The sequence below is a fragment of the Carassius auratus genome, unplaced genomic scaffold, assembly GCF_003368295.1.
Source record: "Carassius auratus strain Wakin unplaced genomic scaffold, ASM336829v1 scaf_tig00048928, whole genome shotgun sequence".
Taxonomy (NCBI): Eukaryota; Metazoa; Chordata; class Actinopteri; order Cypriniformes; family Cyprinidae; genus Carassius; species Carassius auratus.
Window position 1 is genome coordinate 20,488 of NW_020527092.1, and position 21,787 is coordinate 42,274.

Consider the following 21,787-nt stretch of genomic DNA (forward strand, 5'->3'; position numbering starts at 1 on the left):
ACCAAGGAGAGATATGGTATGCTAGAAAGTTTAACCCTCTTGGCGCCACGGTCGAGTTTACTGGACAAGATGCGGCACTGAATAAAACGGCCGATTTTGTCAAATAGGGTGTCAAATTTCATGCAACACCCCCTGCACCAGACAGCAGACATATAATAATTAATCTCTGACTCAAAAAAACTTCATGCTCCTATACAAAATCTTCGAGCTAGAGCGCATTGAATCTGTGCGGAAAAAAAGCGGACCTAGTGTGAGAGTGAGCCATTTTATCTGACCAATATTGCAGCGTCAGCGAGTATTGGCATTAGATTATTATTATGATCATTATTATTATTATCTAATGGCATCAATAAAGCTTAAATAAAGCCGCAATGAGGTGTTGGGACTTCTATTCGCGGACACTGATTCTGAAGGGGAATCTGCATTCAGAAGATGACGGGGATACTGAAAGTGAAAGTATAGCCCTACACAAAGCACAAACGGTGAATCCTTTACCCAATGTAAATGGTCCTTTGCCAAATGTCAGAGGTGTGAACAATGTTTGCAGGGGTCGGAGTGTTCATCGCGAAATTAGCAGGTGTGTTATTGCGGGGACGAGACGGGAGATTTTTTCCGCACTAGACTAGACATGTATATTTGTCTTCTGACCGCACCTCTCCGTGATCGCGGTGACACTATTGTAGTGGAGACTTTGTCTAATGCCACTGGGTATGTTAGACGAGGTCGAAGTATTCATAGGACAGTTAGGAGGCAAGGTGGGGAGTCGCAATGACACTGACAGTAGTCCGAGCTGTACACACTCTGCGCGTACGCGAGGCAGATCAGGCCCCATATGCCCCATATGACGTCATAATATGCAAATTAGATGGGAAAATGTAATGTTAAGTTTTCATGCTCATAATCCGGTGTTTAATGGTAAAATAAGAGGTGGGTAAACTGGTAATTCAGTGATCATCGTATATGGACCGCGCATTGCGTTATTGGATTTACAAAGACTTTCCAAAATGTAGGTGATGCAGTGTGATTTTTGAATGTTAGAAGTTGCATGTTGGTGCATAAACTCTATCTCGAGGTGGATAAACAATTGCTTTAAAGTCCCGATGTAAATCAAATGATTCGCAATACACGCTTCGAAGTCCCGATTTGAATCAAATGATTCGTAATACGCGATCCGATCACTTTCTCTATATAATTTTTTTGTTTGAATAACAGTGGAAAAAAATTATAACAATTAATAAGCCTACCGTACAACGTGTTTATTAAACTGTAATCATGTTAAATTTTTTAAATTATAGATTTTTCCGCACATGCGCAGAATAACTCGGCATCCCAAGCATCCCCGCTTCTCAAATCGGCTGCAAGGAAGTACGGTATTGTATGCAAACTTGAAATTATGTACATCCATGACCTATCAAAAATGATAGAATTATGTCAGAAGTTTGTTGTTGTATTTGTAGCTGCTGTTTTTTATGCATTGATCTAGTTACAAAGGATAGAGAAGTAACGTTATCATGATGAATAAAATGTGCAGTATGCTAGACAGTAGATTAGCCTCGTTACACCTTGGGAATAGGGTAAGCTAACTTCAAATCCTTCTAAACTATACATTTTCAGAAAGCTTATCTCGTCTAGATGTGATTAACGTTAAACACGCAGTGACACGCTGTGTTACCTTCCTCCAGTCTTAGTCAAAGACAGTTCCTGAAATGCATTTCCATTGTATTGAATTTTTTGGAAACACATTGATTTTCAATGTAATTCCATTCATGGGGCTGTAACAGGTTGTGGGGATTTTAAGGCCTCTAGTTTGCAGTCTATAGTGTTTTCACCAAGTGCAGTAAAACTCTTAGGCTAGTGTGTTCAACACTACAACACTGTTCAATACTTAAGTCAAAAGCTGAATAGGTGTCATTTAACATAACTCTTGTCAAGGAGATTAATTACTGTTTGTTAGGATGGTGTAGAATACACTGTAGAGTGTGGCTATTTAAGGGTATTCAATCAAGACATTGAATTAGTCCAGCTAAAATATAGCTTACCTGCTGATGAAGTTTATCATTGGTAATCTGGAAAGTATTTTTTTTTTCATACTGTGAAATTTACCTGACTGACATCACCTACCCAATTTTTAGATAACCGGTAGACAACTTGAGACTATCAAGCCATCCTACTGCCTTTAGTATGCCATCAAGTGTTTCATTCAATAATGGTTTTGCTTGTGTGTTAGGCAGCTGTCCACACGTATACTTGATGACTGAAACTGTGGACATAGACCTGTGTATTTTTGACAGTAATAAGACCTTATTGTAGAACAGTCCAAGCATAATAGTAGGGCAATGGAGAGCCCATTCACAGTTGGGATGGTCTAAATGAATTAAATTTTGACACTGAATGTGCCTTTAGGCAATTTCTGTATGTGTGTTGTGGTTTTATTTGTATGGCAGTCTGTTTGCCTTAAAAATGTGCTATGTATTTAAATATCATAATAATGTGTGTGTGTGTGTGTGTGTGTGTGTATTGTACATTTCAGAATGACAAAGCCAAAATTCAGGCCTTGCCCTGCTTGCCATGTCAAGAACCAGGCCAGTAGGAAGTGCTGCAGTGCCTGCTACGCAAGCCTCAGCAATTTTAATAAGATGGAGGCCCTCAAAGACAGGCTGGATAATGAGTGGGGGCAGGGGGTCTGGAAAAACCGCAATGCAGCAAGAGTGGTTTCTTCTGCCCAAGTTGCAGTAAGTTAAAATACTTATGCTTCATGTATTGGATAGATGTCAATATGAATCTCAAAGCACATTAACATCAATACTATCCTACTGTCAGCTATCAACATTATCGTTTCTTACTTCTGAACAATCCAGTGTAAATCAACCCATATTTCTGTTTCTTGAGTGCTGTCGAAGAATAGGTATGAAGAAAATTGACATTGACCGAACTTGCGAAGTGGCAGCTGACTTTAACTGAAAAGAGCATAGAAAAATTTATACTTTCCTTGGCCTCATTACTTAGCGTTAGCTGCCATTTTGCTATTCTGTTTTTGTTGTATCAAATTTTCTTGTTCCTCTACCTATAATAACAGCACTCACTGATTTCGAGGAACAGGGATATGGGTTGATTTACACAGGAGTTTTCCTTTAAGGTTGGTCAAAGATGCTGTCATGTTGTGACTGAACATACAATTTTATAAAAGTTTCCTTTCACTGACATGTTTATGCGTGCATCCCACAGACCTCGACTTAATCTAAAGCTGCCACACATACCATTAACGTGATGACATTTGGATGGATGTAAACTGCGTCCAGAATCACTCATGTTCCCTCAATTTGCTTATCAGCGCACCAATACATGTATCATAGACTGCGTTTACATGTGCACAAATAATGTGATTATTTCCAATAATCAAAATAAGGACTTAATCACATTATGATGTTTACATGTCAAGAGCAAAGCACTTCACTCCCATTTACATGCAATTTCCGTATTCTTATTATTCACTTAAGAATTGTGATAAATTTTTTAGTGCTGTACTCACATACCCCACTATTCTTGATAAATTCTGGACTCAGCAAGAGTGCAGGTGCGTTACTATCCGCTGTTTTAATTTCTTTTACATCTAATGCAAAACACTTCCCCGCCATTGTTTCTGATATGCGTATACTTAACAGGTGCGAGTTGCGTCATTCATGTACATCACGCACGCATGCGCACTTTGGTCAAAGCGGCAATACTGTGATTAAGGTGTTTACATGCCTGTATATTGTGAATAAAATCGGCATATGCCACCTATGTTAATGCAATTATTCTTGCTGCGATTATGAGCTTACTCACATTATTTAGATCGAAGTATTGCGTTTACATGAGGTAAAGCTTAATCGCAATATTGTCAAAATCTCACTATATTCGCATTAAGAGGGTCCATGTAAACGCACTCACTGTCTATCCTATGCAGCTGGTGAGCTTTCTGATAGTGGTGACCAAAAGTTTTCTTGTAAATAAATGGTTTGCTCCAATGTCAGCCTACTTATTTTTTGTTTTTACTTCAACGATTTAATTTCTAGTAAAATTGCACTGCTAAGGACCATTTATAACTCTATTAAGGAACATCCAAAACTAGAGATAATACCTCTGTCTTGACACTGAGAGGCTGTGTAGAAATATCTTTTTTTTTTCCAAAATTTTTTCTGCCTTTTTTGTCTTTAATCAGATAGGATAGTTGAGAGAGACAGGAAGTGAGTGGGAGAGAGAATTGGGGTGCGATCTGGAAATGACCACTGGTCAGGACTTGAACTCAGGTCACCACGGTACGGTGATGGTACTCCAGCCAGTTGTATGATGGCCAGGGCCTAGGACTACCTTTCTTAAGTCGTGGCCTAATGGTTAGAGAGTCGGACTCGTAACCCAAAGGTCGCGGGTTACTTTCCACTTTCCACTTAACAGAGCATTCGAAAAGAGAAAGACATTGGCATCAATGTTGACAAAATCTTATCCAGTTTCTGATTAAATTTCTGTTCCCACTCACAACCTGGTAAAATGTTAAATGGACTGCATTTTTATAGCGTTTTTTCCACTCCTCCGAGCATCACCCACACACTAATACACCGCCAACCTGCACATTGGGAGCAGTTTGGGGTTCAGTTTTTTTGGGTTACACTTCGATGGAGGCAGGCGGAGCTGGACTCGAACCTGCAACCCTTCGGTTGCCAAACTGCAACAATAGAGAAAAGCCCCTTTAGCAACTATGATCCTTGCACAACAAGAGCATCTGATTGTCAATTCTGATTAGGGCCACATCCAAATCTTGTTCTAAATCAGATATTGCTCTGTTTATTTTGCAATGCAACTTTTATTTTAACAGTCACGTCAGAGCTCATTGCCAGCATGTTGATGGTTTATCAGCTTACAACCATTTTGTTTCACTCTTTAATCTACACTTTTTTTTCTATGACAGGGAAGTGGGTCCGCTTATGAATGTCATCAGATCACATTAACACTTGCGAACTGCTCCTCTAAGTATTTAGAAACTCGGGTCCCTAATTACCAGTTACCAGTCATTGAGTGACACTTTGTGAATAATAATTTTATACAAATGTGATGTCACCTCGACAAAAAGTGATGTTGATGTGAATCGTGTATTGTGAATTGTGTTTTGATCTTAATGCAATGTGAATTTTCTAAGTACTTTTGTTCATTTCAGGTGCAGAAACTTGCTGCTTTGGGCTATATGCCCATTTCATTTATGGGCAGAAAAAAAATAATTTGTTGATTGCGGATATACAGGGAGTGCAGAATTATTAGGCAAGTTGTAATTTTGAGGAATAATTTTATTATTGAACAACAACCATGTTCTCAATGATTCCAAAAACTCATTGATATCAAAGCTGAATATTTTTGGAAGTAGTTTTTAGTTTGTTTTTAGTTGTAGCTATTTTAGGAGGATATCTGTGTGTGCAGATGACTATTACTGTGCATAATTATTAGGCAACTTAACAAAAAACAAATATATACCCATTTCAATTATTTATTTTCAGCAGTGAAACCAATATAACATCTCAACATTCACAAATATACATTTCTGACATTCAAAAACAAAACAAAAACAAATCAGTGACCAATATAGCCACCTTTCTTTGCAAGGACACTCAAACGCCTGCCATCCATGGATTGTCAGTGTTTTGATCTGTTCACCATCAACATTGCGTGCAGCAGCAACCACAGCCTCCCAGACACTGTTCAGAGAGGTGTACTGTTTTCCCTCCTTGTAAATCTCACATTTCATGATGGACCACAGGTTCTCTATGGGGTTCAGATCAGGTGAACAAGGAGGCCAAGTCATTAGTTTTTTTTTCTTTTAGACCCTTTCTTGCCAGCCACGCTGTGGAGTACTTGGACGCGTGTGATGGAGCATTGTCCTGCATGAAAATCAAGGATGCAGACTTCTTCCTGTACCACTGCTTGAAGAAGGTGTCTTCCAGAAACTGGCAGTAGGACTGGGAGTTGAGCTTGACTCCATCCTCAACCCGAAAAGGCCCCACAAGCTCATCTTTGATGATAGCAGCCCAAACCAGTACTCCACCTCCACCTTGCTGGCGTCTGAGTCGGACTGGAGCTCTCTGCCCTTTACCGATCCAGCCACGGGCCCATCAAGACTCACTCTCATTTCATCAGTCCATAAAACCTTAGAAAAATCAGTCTTGAGATATTTCTTTGCCCAGTCTTGACGTTTCAGCATGTGTGTCTTGTTCAGTGGTGGTCGTTTTTCAGCCTTTCTTACCTTGGCCATGTCTCTGAGTATTGCACACCTTGTGCTTTTGGGCATTCCAGTGATGTTGCAGCTCTGAAATATGGCAAAACTGGTGGCAAGTGGCATCTTGGCAGCTGTACGCTTGACTTTTCTCAGTTCACGGGCAGTTATATTGCGCCTTGGTTTTTCCACACGCTTCTTGCGACCCTGTTGGCTATTTTGAATGAAACGCTTGATTGTTCGATGATCACGCTTCAGAAGCTTGGCAATTTTAAGAGTGCTGCATCCCACTGCAAGATATCTCACTATTTTTGACTTTTCGGAGCCTGTCAAGACCTTCTTTTGACCCATTTTGCCAAAGGAAAGGAAGTTGCCTAATAATTATACACACCTGATATAGGGTGTTGATGTCATTAAACCACACCCCTTCTCATTACTGAGATGCACATCACCTAATATGCTTAATTGGTAGTAGGCTTTCGAGCCTATACAGCTTGGAGTAAGACAACATGCATAAAGAGGATGATGTGGTCAAAATACTCATTTGCCTAATAATTCTGCACACAGTGTATGTGCTGGAATGCCACTAACTGAGGGCACACGACCTTTTGTTGATGCCATGAAGAAGGCTTATGAGTATTTACTTATAAAGCAAGGTTAGGGTTATGCAGAACTCATTACTATTTTAATTATATTTTAAAATCTGTATACAGATTAAAATGAATGTCAACTTGTTACCTCCTTAACAGGACCGCAGATGTCTCAGCCACAGACCCAGTCTGACCATCAGATCCAAACCCAAACCCATCCTGACCAGCAGATCGAGACCCAGCCCGACCAGCAGGTCCAGACCCAGCCTGACCAGCAGATCCAGACCCAGCCTGACCAGCAGGTCCAGACCCAGCCTGACCAGCAGATCGAGACCCAGCCTGACCAGCAGAGCGAGACCCAGCCTGACCAGCAGAGCGAGACCCAGCCTGACCAGCAGAGCGAGACCCAGCCTGACCAGCAGATCGAGACCCAGCCTGACCAGCAGATCGAGACCCAGCCCGACCAGCAGATCGAGACCCAGCCCGACCAGCAGATCGAGACCCAGCCCGACCAGCAGATCGAGACCCAGCCCGACCAGCAGGTCCAGACCCAGCCCGACCAGCAGGTCCAGACCCAGCCCGACCAGCAGGTCCAGACCCAGCCCGACCAGCAGATCGAGACCCAGCCCGACCAGCAGATCGAGACCCAGCCCGACCAGCTGGTCCAGACCCAGCCCGACCAGCTGGTCCAGACCCAGCCCGACCAGCAGATCCAGACCCAGCCCGACCAGCAGATCCAGACCCAGCCCGACCAGCAGATCCAGACCCAGCCCGACCAGCAGATGGAGACCCATCCTGACCAGCAGATCGAGACCCAGCCTGACCAGCAGATCCACACTAAAGCTCAACAGATTGATGATGGTGTCATCCTCAACCTCTACTTTTTACCCTCTCCACCCCATCCCCAGACTCACCCTGAAGCTCAGCAGCTCCAGATTAAGGCTGAAGTCCATACTCAACCCCAGCCTCATCCTCAGCATAAACCTATCGTACCAAAGCCCCGCAAAAGAAAACAAGGTAAGGTGAATTTTCTTTGCAGCCATTCTCTATATTTATGTAGAATTCATTACATTTAAGTTTAGTTAGGTTAATGTTAATTTGGGACCTCCACAACAGAGTCCCAACCCCCAGAGTCTCCGGTCCACCATCAGCCCCAGATACAGGACCAGCCCCAGCCTCAGCAAATTCAGCTGATGACTGCCAAGCCAAACCCCCAAAAAATAAAAAAGGGTAAAGTAAACTTTCTTGCAGGCAATCTCTTATGCAGAATTCATTACGGTTTGCATAAACACTATGTACTTTCTGATGTAATACTAGTGAACAGAGCTTTATTGGCACTGCTAGAAAATTGCAATTGGTGTTTGATGACATTACAGTAAGCAATGCCATGCTGTAAAGGTGAAGTGAATTTTCTTATTGGCCAATTTATAATTTTATTTATTTATATTTTTGTAATTAGGCAAATACTGTTGTCATCAGATGAATTGGTTCTGTTTGATTTAGATAATTTTGATACAACAGTTAGGTCAAGTCAAATTATCTGTTATATTCTGATTGGTCGAGAAATGTTCAGTCATGCTATTTGAATAAAGATGTCTTTGGATTTCCTCACTGATTTTTGCGCTGGTGTTATATATCACTCTGCATTTTGCATTGAATTGACCTACACCAATGTTCCATTAGTGCGAAGATAGATTTATCAAACTCTTGCCTCTTTGCTATTGCCGTACCACAACTGTGTGGTTATCCAACCAACCTCTCTCTTACTTGTGCTATATTGTTTTAAACATTTTACAATGGCCAGTGTGATCCACATCTGCCTTTCGCATATCTGTGAAAAAGAACACGCATACACACACATTATAAGAATTGGACACACTGACACACTGCACATTGATGGTGCTGGCACTGTAACCTGTTTTAACCCAGCACAAGTTCCGTGATTAATGTTGATTCCATATTCTGTGAAACCCTGCTTAGTATAAGTTATGGGTTCATATAAATACACAAGGCCTTAGATCAAATGCAGTACTTCTATTTATTGATTACCATTTGTTTGTCAACAAAACCTTTTTGCCTTTGTCGTCTCAGGATGCCGAAAATGCAGTAGGCAAAAAGTGTGGCAATACGACATGATTGTTGACAAAAGAATGACAGAGGTGAGATGTAGAACCATATTTCTTATTCATGTCTCTGATACCCTCCTCATTGTACAATATTAATTTATAGCCTACCTACAGATGTTTAGCTCACGTCACCGACCAGTGCATATGGCCAAGCATGAATGTCATTACTGTCAGTATGGTTTTTTGAAATAGTAACAGTAACTACACAAATATAATTGTGTGTGTGTGTGTGTGTGTGTTCCTGCAGGATAAGGCTGAAGTAAAGGTGCGCTGGTTGCCTTGTTCTCAGTGGTAAGTATTGGCATATAGTATGTATCCATTCATACTTGACTATAATGTTTCCTGTCAGCCCTTGGGTTTTTTTTTTTTTTTTTAGTGTTGTTTTAGGATGATCGAGTAGTATGTACAAACATTGGCCACAAACAGTGGCTGCAAACTGGCTACATACAGTCTTGGTTGAAAGTCTACCTTTGTAAAGCCTGTCCCCTGAACACTAACACAATGTAACAACAACATGATGCGTACTTGGGTAGCAATGTGCATTGTCCGTTGTGACATGACACAATGATGCATGTAATAACATGGGAGTCAATGAAAGCGATGCATGTTAAGGCTGCACTGAAAGTGCATGCATGATCTTGCATTCACGGCATACTTGCGTTGACTATAAATTGGCTTGTAAAGTCCGAATGAAATCAAAATTGACTGTATTTATTTTGGTTCGCAGATATAGCTATTTTTGTTGTGAACAATTCATCCTTAAGTCACTCCAAAAAAAAAAAAAAAATTGTTGGCCTTTGTAATCTTGAATCCAAATCTGAGGACGCTCCTCTCCTCTAAAAAGACGGGCCCTCTCTGATGACGTCAGTTTTACGGCTTGGGCATGAGCCTGACATCCGTAATCACTCCCTTCCAACTGTCAGTGTTCGTTCTGAATGAAACGCCTACTTTACTACATCCAGTCAGTTTAAAGTAGAAAAAACAAGCCACACCCTGTATTTTCCTCATTCAATATTTTGTTTCTCTAGGAACTACATCAAAATATGGAAGTAAAATCAGTCTCAAACTTGCGCTCCCCTGCTGACTTTAATGTTGACTGTATATTTGAAGTCCCTGTTAAGAAATTGCAAAGGGAATTACCAATTAAAAGAAATTAGAAACACAGACTTAGTGAAAATGTACAGTATAAGCTGTGAATGTTGTTTTCATTGTGTACAGTTATTCTCCTGATCTAATGTGAGATGTGCAATACTTAATTACAGTGGCAAAACCTGGGAGGACACATGGGAGCCGGCCAGCCAGGTCCCTTCCTGAGCTTAGCACAGGATGACATACCCATCTTTTAATTATATTGACTGTTGTGTGCTGTGAATAAAACATTCATAACACTAATAACGCATCTATATTTTCTGGTGTCTTGATACATTGATGTGTATTTGTGTATTGTGCTGAAATAAGTGCAATGACATAAATGTTCCTAATAGTTTACTATTCTCTTCTTAAAAAGTTTACTTGATACATTGTGTGTTGTCCTGAAATATGTCCAGTTTAGCACATTTGACCTTGTGTGGCAGCAGAGATCCTTGGAAAAATACTATTTTGTGTATGCACATTCCTTAACCCCTTCAAACATGGATCCACTGAAATGGACATCACTTGATGTTTTGTTTCAACCAATAAAATTTTGTTTTCATAATATGAGCAATGCCTGGTCACTGATTGGTCCTCGATCACAATGAGGATATGACTCCTAACTTAATCTGATTGAGCTACAGGCATCACAAAAAAGAGACATGACTAACCATGTAGACAGGAAGAGGAAGAAGTCCACATTTTACCTTTTATATAGTATGCAGATTTATGTTTATGATAGCCTCATCAACTTGCACCTATTACAAAATTATGAAATATATATCAAATCATAATGAACTACACATTCAAATGTTAATGTTTTATGAACAATTTTGAATTACGATAATTTATTAAATTTATATTAATATGATTTAATTTATGTCATCAAAGTGACCATGGCCTGTCAATCAACATCAATATTGCGCAATTTTTTTCACACTGAACAACAATTATTACTGTATTTGCATAATTGTAAGGGATAGGTGTAGACGTTAATAAAACACAATCTTAACAGGCAGAAAATTAAATTTGTTGTTAACCGAATCTATCTCTTCCGCCGAATAAAGGTAAGACATCTGGACAAGGACGTGTGACGCCGCTGCTCAGCTGGAATCTTATTGGCTGTGAATTTCTCTTGTCACCCGCAGGACTGTCTGTGGTTGGACTACCTTTTAATTCAAATTAAGCAGCGCAGCATGTTTTGCTGATATTATCACATTAGTAATATATTAAGTTAACAATGAAGTGTTTCTATGTTGAGAAAAATCACTCCTTTAGCGAGATCCTAACCCTAACCCTAAGCATAACTTCAATGAACTACAAATAACAGCGCCAGATTTTCCCGTTCTATAGATAGAATGACAGAGACTTATGGGTAATGTAGTTTAAAAACTTTGTATTAATGAAATGAAAGAAATAATATCTCTAATGGACAACTGGATATCTAAATATGTTCATTGTGTAAAACTCTATGATATGTTTGAGAAGCAGGCTGAAATTTGGTATTTTACAGTGAGCAATATATAAAATGCCTTTATGCCACCTTTCCCTATATTTCTGAAAACTGTGCCCAACATTATTTAATCAACATAGCTTAAGTAGCAATCCTGCCGATTTTCTCTTTGATACGTTAGTTGGACTCTGATTTATAGCCATTTCAAATGTGCAGTTTTTTGCCTCTTCCAGGGGGTGCTACTCAGTAAAAGGGCAGTAAAACCTACATATATGTATTCCCTTCATCATGGGCAACAAACTGTGTTGAGTCATATTTATATATGACAGTTTTCACAGCCCACCCTTTTCTATTATTATGTCATGCCTCATATAGCTTTTGACAGGACATTGTTAGGTCATTTGATGAGAAATGGACAAATGAGAAAGATATGCTTTAATAATAACAACAACAACATATTTCTTTGATTTATTTTACTTAAACCCCAATATAATGATGAACCTGCAACAACTTGCCATGATCTATTCCCCACTGTTAAGCATTAATCAAGGACAATTTATACACAGTGACTTCACTATTACTATTACAAATTCATGCAGTACTAAGAATCACAATATATTAAAAATAAATCTAATTAGCAAATGTAAAATGTGAAAATGTCCACCTCACCCCCTTATCCTTCTCCTCATGTGCTGGACATCAGTAATGTGCATGCTCTTGGTTTTAATGCAGTACAAAAACCACGTTGATCATTCCTGGCACATTGTCATTTCCAGAGGATGCTACAGAGTCTGTGAACGTATAAGCTGTAATTTCACTTTGCTCACATATGTTGGGTGATACATAGATTTTACATGCCAAATTTTACCGTTTATGATGTATGCAAGCTAATAATGTTAACTGTAGGCCTAAACATCACAAAGGCCATGGTAGAGTTACTGTCATTATTATAAACAAATATCAGCACGTGACACATATTTTGACATGGTAGATAAAACAAAGACCTCTAGTGTGTTGACAACACAGAAAGATTACAAAGGTTACTTAAGGGTCAAAGATGTTTTATTATCATTCCATAAAACAATGAATGAAAATGTAGAAATGAGACAAAATCAGAAAACAATGACCACAATAACACCATAACATAGAGGAAAAAAAAAAAAAACAGATTACAATTAACACAAATAAGGACAATCTGTGACAGAAAATAAGAAAAATAAGTCAAGTATAAAAACTAAATCATTTTATCATTGAATTGATGGTTATAACAATAAGGGTAAATGTTCAATTTAGCACAGCTTTCAGATTGGTTATGGAACCTTCAGTCCAAGCTATAGCAGAATTGTCATTAGTTTTTTCTGCGCGACACACATCCTCTTTAAATGCTGGGTTTATGAGACCTCCAACCTCGATGATGTGGTTATACAGCTCCTGGACCAATGGCAACAAATATCTATCAATACAGCAAGAAATACCAATCACAGATGCAGGTTAGAGGTACTGTATACTGGGCTTAGAAGAATTTTATTGAGAAGACTTATCTGTGCTAAAGGCCGTGTGAATTCGACCATGAAGAAACTCATGTCAAAATGTATTTTTCTAGAAATCATTGATACTGGACTGAACAAAAGAATGTTATCTAAACAATGATGTAAACACAGGTACGGAAATTGGATGTTGCACATTGAACTCTTCTTCTCTTTTTATTTCCAATCTTTTGTTATGACGCAGCACCGCACTAAGCATTTTAAAGCTTGTCGTACTCTGATTCTGTATGTGACAAACTGAATTGTGAATTGCATTTCAACATAAAGAGTCCAGGTGCTACAATGATCTTCTTGCCATTGACAAGACACTTTAAAGCTGGTTATCTTACATCCTCGGTTTAATCTTCTGAAAGTTCAGAGTCACTATGGTATTCATCCGAATCACTTTCAAAGTTCACTTCTGTTCCAGTCAGAACTTGAATATAACAGTTCTTTGTGTGCTTCAGTATTTTGTTGATGGCTTGTGTGCTCTTCATCATTAAGCTCTGCAGACCTTGGATTCCCTCTTTACTCAGGCCCCACATCTCACCTTATATACGGGAAAAAAAAATATTACAGACTTTCAGAAACATACTGGTAAATATAATGCATGTCAAGTATAACTTAAAATACATACTTGATGTCCCACTGCAAAGCTGGGATGACATCTCCTTTAGAGTGTCTGCACGGGTGCAAAGAAATTTCCAGTGTTTTTTCATCTCAGCAATGAGAATCCTCTTCTCCTCCTCAAGTCTCCTTACTGCCATCACTGTGTCAAATGCCTTTCTCTTTGTCCTTAGATCTACAGAGTCTGGAATACATAAATCAGTTGATTTTAAGATTAGTATTTAAAGGTTTTCTTTGATTATCTGGGTGAACATTGCTAAAAAAAAAATTGTGCTACTTTGAGACGTATTTCACATCGTCAATGGACTTGTGTACATACCACCATGTGGAAGCTGCCATGGCCAAAGGGTGTCGTCTGAAAGAATGGTGTCCAAGTCCAGGTTTTCTGCATTAGGGACCATGGTATTATATTGATCCACCACAGAATTTAAACATTTCTTTTCCTCCCTGATCTTTTGGCGTATCCGGGCACGACCTTTGCAGCCATCATTGTCTTTATAAAGACGTTGGGACCTCCTTTTAATACTGGTGACCAGCTCCTCAATTCGTCTGGCCACAACAGCAACATCAGCATCATTTGGGGATGTTGTTGCTGAGCAGAATAGAAGTAGGAAAAATGCTTCTTAATTCCATGAAATAGTATAATTTCTGGCCAGTGGGCCCAAACAACCTTTTCTGTAACTGAGTGGCAACCCTACTGGATAAGGCTATGTATCCTACAGGTTGAAGGCTATGTGCATTTGCAACAAACAATTAAAAGCTTGAAAAGAAATTAAAGTTTTAAAGATGCTAAAATAAGTTATGCGTCTATGATAACACAAAACTAGACAGAAATAACTTTATCCTTGCTTCCCATCAGGTGACACATTAGTTGACACTGTGTTTCACCAATAATTCAACGAACACAAAAATAATGCATTAAGCAGTATACCAAACTGCATTTTATACCTTCTGCCCACTCATTGACATCAGTGATCCAGCCCTCCAGTTGATCATCTGTAACTGCCATTTCAGTTTTCATGGCCTCCAAGTTATGCAACTGTCTTTGCAGAGCTATTGTGGCCTTCAAACAGAAATAACAAATGATGAAGCAGAGACAGACAGTAGTAATGCCTTAAACTGTGTTGATAAGGAATGTACAGCATATAACAATAAAAACGCCATGGAATCTATATGATAATGAATACACTAGGGTTTGTGCAAAATATTTCAATTATGCTTGCTCATGTTCTGTCACATCCATAACCTGAAATTGTCCCTATATGGTACGCAATGATGTATGTGTGTGTGTGTGTGTGTGTGTATGTCTACGTATGTATGTATATGTATTATATATATATATATATATATATATATATATACACACATTATATATATATATATATATACACATATATACATATATATATATAGAGAGAGAGAGAGAGAGTGTATGTATGCATGTAGTAGTGCTGTCAAAAGAAAAACCATAATAAAAGTTGCTATGCAATTCTGTCAACCGTACAAAGGCAGTGAGATATGCAGCACTGAATTTAAATAAACCTGATAAAATGTCTTTAAAACTATATGCTCTGGAACATATAATAGTTTATTGAGACCAAAGACTGGCCTTTAGATTTACCAAGCATGAAATATATCTCATGTTTAAGCACTACAGACAAAGAGTATAGAGACATTAGAGCCAGTGGTAAATTCCAGAAGATCTGGCCGCTGTGAGGCACTCTTCGTGGGTGTAATGAAAGCTGAACAGCCACGGGGCTGATGGATCTCCTTCTCCGAAAACGTCAAAGCAAATTTTGAAAGACAATCTTTATTAACAAACCGCATATTTGAAGTCCAAGCAAGCACATTCTCACCTAAAAAACTCTTAAAACTGCATTCCGTGACACAAAACAGTATTATTTATAAAATTATAGTGGATTTAAGCGTCTGCCATGACACTACATTAACAAAACATAGACCCGGCTAGAACAAGCGGAGTAATACACAATGTGAAAGGGCATTCCTGAAGTGATACCAGTAGAATATATCACGGCTCTCAACCAATCAGATTCCAGAACCAGAAAGAACTGTTGTATAAATATATGTATACACACACACACACATACATACATATATATATATATATATATATATATATATATATATACACAAACACACGTGTACATGTAGATATATAGATGTATGTGTGTGTGTGTGTGTGTGTGTGTGAGAGAAAAAAAAAAAACACTACATATAAATGTTTAGTGTGATGTAACTATATTTTACAATACGCATGTTGCTATATATGTTGCATAAGTGATTACTGGTGTCTTTACCTTTTGATATCAGCAGGCAAGTGTTGAAGCCAAGTTGTTAAACTTTTGCTGATTCCAGCGCATGGCCATGACTGTGAGCATGTCTGTGCGTCCTGCAAACAGAACAAAAAGTATTTTTTCACTCTTCTTCACAGTAGAGGTAGGAGAAAAACAGTGCAGACTTGTTGGGTACCAAATACTTTTCAGAAACAATAACTTAGTCTAGTACCGTGGTGTCAACCTGCTGTCTTTTGCCATTTGATTACAGTCCAAGGAAAGGGTTAGTCGGTTAGTGGCACAGGACAGTGGGGAAGTAGCATGGAACAATGACACAGGACAACACGCAAATGGCATTGAGCACTGTAGCAGGACAGTAGGTGAGTATGGTAAGGTATGCACAACCAACAACAGTGCAGTATTTGCTCCAACTGACTATCATTATGATTTTCACCTCATATAAAATGAGGATGAAGGTATCGATCCACCCAACTGTCTTCAAGATTCTACATTGTAAATCTGCTTTGCTTGATATGGTCAGAGTCAGCATGTTCCACATCCTTGTCATCAGGATCAAATTTTGCTGTAGTTTGAACACTTCTCATAGAAGTGTGAGAAAAGTCACTTTATCAAATTAGTTACACACTGTGTGTGTTTACCTTACCTGCTTTTGACATGTGCTTTGTGGTAGCAGCAATTCTCGAGAGGAAGGCATTGCATTGCTCCACCTCCTCCCCAAGAGTCAAACCAGCCCCCTCCTGGTATGCCCCACTCCATTTTACCTTCAAATAAAAAAGAAAAAAAATAAATCTAAGTGGCAACAATCTTATGTTTAGGGAAAGAACATCACATGAAAAGTCACATTTTCTTACCTCACATTTGAAGTCGTGGGCTTTGGCATGAAACACTGATAGAAATGGCTTTATGGAGAGCAGATCTTGAAGCTCAGGGCATCTCTCATTCACTCTCTGGAGGTAAGGCCAGTACTTGCACGCAACATCCATAGCAAAGAATTTCACCGGCTTACAAGCCATTTTTTTCTGGAGGTACAGGGGGTAACCAAAAACCTCCCCCCTGAACATATTAAGGGCACAAAGAAGAACACCATGCCGGCAAACTGCAAGTTCTAGGCCCTCCTCATCTATTTTGCTGGAGGACTTCTGTGACGTTTCTCGTGCTGCTGACCACTGTCCCCCACAGACACCTCTGCCAGAGGCCTAAAACATGGAAGATGGCTAACAGTTCAAACAAACTCCTATGTAGGACATGGTTTTACAAGTAAATATAGTGATGTTTTGCAAGTTTACATGTCTGGTTGAGGAATGGACATAGTCTACGAATCTTGCTACATCATCGTCCTTGGCTATGAATACACCATCGAAGATGGCTTGTTCCTCTGATCTAAAAGAAACACATATTGCCTTTTAATATTCATATGATTTTCATTATGATTTTACAGCAAAGTTACTTTCAAAATGATGAACTGTCAATCTAAACACTGGATTTTTTAAGTACCTTGCTGCACTCTTGAATCTATAGTGCTTACGGTTTCCATCAACAGAGACCGCAAGCATGTGTGGGGTGCATGCTGGGCAGTTAAAGTGGTCTTCCTGGATGAGTTTGTCCACTTCAAATCGGACTGCCTCCCACTCCAAAAAGCTTTTTCTGAAGCTGTCTGCTATGATCTTTCCAGTCTGTTTCAAAAGAGTACAGTAAACCAGAAACAGTAAAACAGATCAAGAAATTGAAGACCACTCCACACTGAAATAAGATAATATCCATCTAAAATGGATAAACTTTGGGATGTGTACTACTTTCATGACCTCTGATAATAAACATCAAAGGAAAAGAACCTGAATTGAAGAAGAACTTGACACTCTACATCTCTAGTCAAAAAAAGCTACAGTTTGTTCCAGTTTGTTTAAGAGTTAGCCAGTGCAACGTTTGGCCAGAATGTTTCCAAATGAACATTTATGTGATCAGCAAATGATATTAGGGAGAACACATCAAGGTGTGTCCCCTTCTTCACAAAACACTCAGTGCAAACTACATGACAGCATGGGTTGCTAGCCGTTTATACACCTGTGACAAAAGGTCTAAATTTAACACATCCCTAAACAGTGTAAATGTTCATGTGTACTTGACCTCATACTGTAATTGTGAGTTACTCTAAGATTATCACCACAAATACTTACACGGCCAAAGCGGACAGTTCGTTTATCTAGCATTCTAAGAAATGCTAGGCTGGACATCCCAGGTGCTGCCATCTTCAACTCCTCAAAGGAAAATAGGATGTCTGTAGCATATACTGTAGAAAATTGTGAAGTAGCAGGCCAGTAGTCATTATGGACCAGCTCATCCACTCCAGCATGCCATGTGGCTTCGCATACCTCACATTTCAACTCTGGCAAGTTGAGATCATATCGGCCTGGGAAAAGGAAAGAATTACATATGCACATTTAATTCTGACACTGAAGTGGGAACCTTTGACTATCAGGAGGACACTAGCGAGGTTTCCATTAAACTTATTTGCATTTGATATTTGCATTAATGAAAATTCAGCTCAAGAATCTGTGTAAGCTTCCATCAGCTGTTTAATGTGAATTAAAAATGGACATTAGACTAATCAGGGGATGTGTTCTGACCAGCTGTGGGATCAAAATGTCTCCAGGACAACATTGAAACATGGTAAATGTGCATATATGCTTATTAAACTGTTTCCATAAACTTTAATTGCACTACGCCTTATTCACATCAAGAGTTAATCCACCCCCATCAATCAAATCAGATTTATATTTGCATTAAGGGACTTATCCGCATTTGCAGGTGTTTTCAATTTAGCATTTCTTATGCACATAACTGAAATTTGAATTAACAAGTTGGATGGAAACTCAGTATTAAATATTTTTAAGGACTTAAATACAAAGGGCTAAACAAGGCAGCAAAGAACAGGTGAACTAAGGCAGGGACTGATAACTAGATACAGGTGAGGGGCAGAGACAGGAACAGGAAAATATGGCAGGGATAAACAAAGGAGCACAATACCAGGAAGTAAACAAGGGGAACACAGAAAGTAACACAAGGAGCAGACATGATGGATAGGGGACCAGGACAAGACAGTAGATGACATGACAGTCAGAATGGGAAGAAAGTGATTCATGTCAGATGGGGTGTATTTTAGAAATTGTCACTTAAGCGGAAGTGACACCCATCCCCAAAGTTCTCCTTACCATTCATTGTAACCACAGCAATAGGTTTTCCAGTGATGACATTTAATCTCTGAGAACAGCTACATATTGTCCCTGGCATCTCCAAGGGTACAAGACGCACTTGAAAAAAAATAAACATTCATGAGAATAGTTAGAGGATAGAAGATAAAGACTAACATACACTGCCCTTCAAAAGTTTGGAAACAAGTGTGGTTTTGGATGATATCAACATAAATCCTTAGCAGTTTTTGGTGCAAATACAGTACATTAATGTAACTTTATGTAACAAATACAGTACATTAATGTAATGTCCAAAACCCCACTTTTCTAGGGCGTTTCCAAACTGTTGGAGGGCAGTCTATGTCAGCTTTTTAAGACCAGATATTCTTTATGGCTTAATCGTTTGATCAGAAATGATTTAGGTTTTAGTATTTAGTTTTAGATAACTGGAATTAACAAGTCAGAAAAAGTGACTCAAAAACTACAACTTACCACACTGGGTAAGAACCTTCTCCACAAAACATGATGTTGGTGGCAACGGCTGAAAGAAGCCTTCTCTAATTGAGTCCCTGTTGTGGAAGACTTGAGCCTTGTGGATGTTGATGTCACAACGGGCACAGAGAAAGGCGTGTGGTCGACAGACACAACAGTGGATCATAGCTGGACTGGAGTCACATTTCTGGCAGACTGGACTGGCCACATGCTGCTTAGCCACCATGTTGTCCACCAACCGGGGCCTCACTTTCGCCCACCACTCAGAAACAAGACTTTTTCTTAATGACCAATCACTGGAGGCCTGTGGTGGTGTTTCGTTGTCATCTAAGTCTTCACCCAGTGAGCAACTTAGCTCTTGAAGGAAAGACTCTGTTAAACAATGGACAGTATTCCAAAACAGCAGGTTATTAAACAAAAAAGTATATCACCGAACAACAGTCATTCTGAAGTGTGTAATAACGGTGTTTCTTATCGTACTTACACAAAAATATGGAATGTGTATTACATTCATTTTATTAATTAACATGCAGTTTCACAGTGCAGAGTCAATATAGGACATACCAGCGTTTACATGAGAAAAGTCACAGGTCATTTCCACACTGGTTTCCGGAGCCCTGAGAAGGGAACCACCAGTCTTTCCAGTTTGTCTGTGGCCAACACCTGCTGTAGAATAAAACTTGTAAATTTACAATTACAAACACATACACTGTCATTATGTTTAAAATGCATTAATGGTAAAGTTTTAGCATTGCTTTTCCTTAAAGTATATATAGTATGTACGTAATATAATAATAATAATAATCATATTTTCTAATTCAAACCCATTACTTGTGACATGTTTATATCTCATTCTAAAAGGTAAAGATAGATCTAGATATAAAATCTAGATCTTAATTAACATGAATGAAAAGAAAGTCTGACCTGCTTGTTTTCTGGAGGATCTTGGCCTCCCATAAATAATGTTCCCTTCGCTATCCCTCTTAATCCACTTCACAAATGGCTGGCTGGTGGATGGCTGGATTGCTGATGCTGCCTCCTGTTGCTTGTTGACGATCTCATGCAGCCTTTGGAGTGCATCCATGTCTTCTGCCTGGCTGACAAGACTGTTGACCTCCTCCAAGAGCCGGTTAGGATCTGACATGATGCACAACAAACAAAAGTGCACAAGGACAAACACACTACTAAGAGAGGAGAGGAGAGAGAGCGAGAGAGAACAATACAAAAGTGAGAACAGAGAGAAAGACAATACAAACGTGGCTTTTAAAAATGCCTTTTGTAGTTAGCTGCTGATTTTCTTGTAAATAATAAACTGTATTTGAGAACCTGTTGATAAAGAGAAAAATAAATCAGTATAGAATTTATAACTAAACTACACATTACAATATTCTAACACACACACACACACATTACATCTGAACATAGAGTATGGATTATGTTTACATGTTTATGTCTATAGGATATTTGCTGACATTCTAATCAAAATTCTGATTAGAAATATGGCAGTAGACTGTGGCACAACTCGTTAGCATCTAGACTGCATAGTTGCAACAAAGAATATCATATTTGAAATCGAATATGTCAATCACACCTATTTTAATTTGGTCATTAACAGTACCTAACCCGTGGGTAACTTTTAACGTTAGCTAACAATATTTAGTACCATGCACACATTTCATTTGGTGCAACAAGCTTATATTATGCCCATCCCAATACCATGACATCACTACAGTGCGCAAAAATATTACCAAACACAACAACTGGCAACAACTTTATGGCATGAGCTAATTGTATTTTGATAAGCAAAGATATAATATGTCTAATTCTAGACTGAGTGCAATACTTACACGTGTTTGGAAATCGAGAAACGCAATGGTGTAACACTGCTGAAGTAGTTGATTGGCCAACTTGAAGTAGTGTACAGATGCAAGAACATTTATTATTATTATTATTATTATTATTATTATTATTATTTTGTACAACTGCTCCGGTCGAACTATAATATGCACATTATTCGCTTGTTAAGTCTGACGTCACGTAGCAGCGCTTCCGTGTCCAAACGCTCTATCAGTTACCACGAGAAAACAACAAAAGGTGCTAA

The 21,787-nt window shown here is 39.0% G+C and overlaps 2 protein-coding genes across 7 annotated transcripts; one reads left to right on the forward strand and one right to left on the reverse strand.

The window, feature by feature from the left end:
- The first annotated feature begins 1,336 nt into the window (after window positions 1–1,336).
- Window positions 1,337–10,652, forward strand: LOC113089211 (mediator of RNA polymerase II transcription subunit 15-like). Of its 6 annotated transcripts, none has more exons than XM_026255945.1 (7): window positions 1,337–1,370; window positions 2,531–2,732; window positions 6,988–7,845; window positions 7,947–8,058; window positions 8,920–8,987; window positions 9,202–9,245; window positions 10,217–10,652. In XM_026255945.1, exons 2-7 carry the CDS (start codon window positions 2,532–2,534, stop codon window positions 10,266–10,268), a joined length of 1,335 nt encoding a protein of 444 aa, XP_026111730.1. In that variant the 5' UTR covers window positions 1,337–1,370; window position 2,531; the 3' UTR covers window positions 10,269–10,652. The 6 variants fall into 6 exon arrangements, with proteins under 6 accessions (XP_026111730.1, XP_026111729.1, XP_026111731.1 ...); XM_026255944.1 differs by having other exon boundaries at window positions 1,337–1,365; XM_026255946.1 differs by having other exon boundaries at window positions 1,346–1,375.
- A 2,048-nt stretch (window positions 10,653–12,700) lies between these two features.
- On the reverse strand, window positions 12,701–21,560 carry LOC113089212 (uncharacterized). Its single transcript, XM_026255951.1, has 15 exons — window positions 21,534–21,560; window positions 20,611–21,012; window positions 20,251–20,349; window positions 19,687–20,058; window positions 19,216–19,314; window positions 18,181–18,413; window positions 17,501–17,679; window positions 17,293–17,386; window positions 16,858–17,202; window positions 16,650–16,767; window positions 16,010–16,101; window positions 14,640–14,754; window positions 14,011–14,283; window positions 13,702–13,875; window positions 12,701–13,614 (listed from the first exon to the last, which is right to left on the reverse strand). Exons 2-11 carry the CDS (start codon window positions 20,828–20,830, stop codon window positions 16,019–16,021), a joined length of 1,842 nt encoding a protein of 613 aa, XP_026111736.1. The 5' UTR covers window positions 20,831–21,012; window positions 21,534–21,560; the 3' UTR covers window positions 12,701–13,614; window positions 13,702–13,875; window positions 14,011–14,283; window positions 14,640–14,754; window positions 16,010–16,018.
- Between the last annotated feature and the right edge of the window lie 227 nt (window positions 21,561–21,787).

Bases quoted from the DNA above. Each gene is read 5' to 3' on its own strand.
- LOC113089211 (XM_026255945.1), top strand. From the start codon at position 2,532: ATGACAAAGCCAAAATTCAGGCCTTGCCCTGCTTGCCATGTCAAGAAC. The intron at 7,846-7,946 runs GTAAGGTGAATT...TCCACAACAGAG, and splicing joins GCCCCGCAAAAGAAAACAAG to TCCCAACCCCCAGAGTCTCC. The intron at 9,246-10,216 runs GTAAGTATTGGC...ACTTAATTACAG, and splicing joins TGGTTGCCTTGTTCTCAGTG to TGGCAAAACCTGGGAGGACA.
- LOC113089212 (XM_026255951.1), bottom strand. From the start codon at position 20,830: ATGTCAGATCCTAACCGGCTCTTGGAGGAGGTCAACAGTCTTGTCAGC. The intron at 20,059-20,250 runs GTATGTCCTATA...ATTGTTTAACAG, and splicing joins CTTTTCTCATGTAAACGCTG to AGTCTTTCCTTCAAGAGCTA. The intron at 19,315-19,686 runs GTAAGTTGTAGT...TTTTTTTTCAAG, and splicing joins GAAGGTTCTTACCCAGTGTG to TGCGTCTTGTACCCTTGGAG.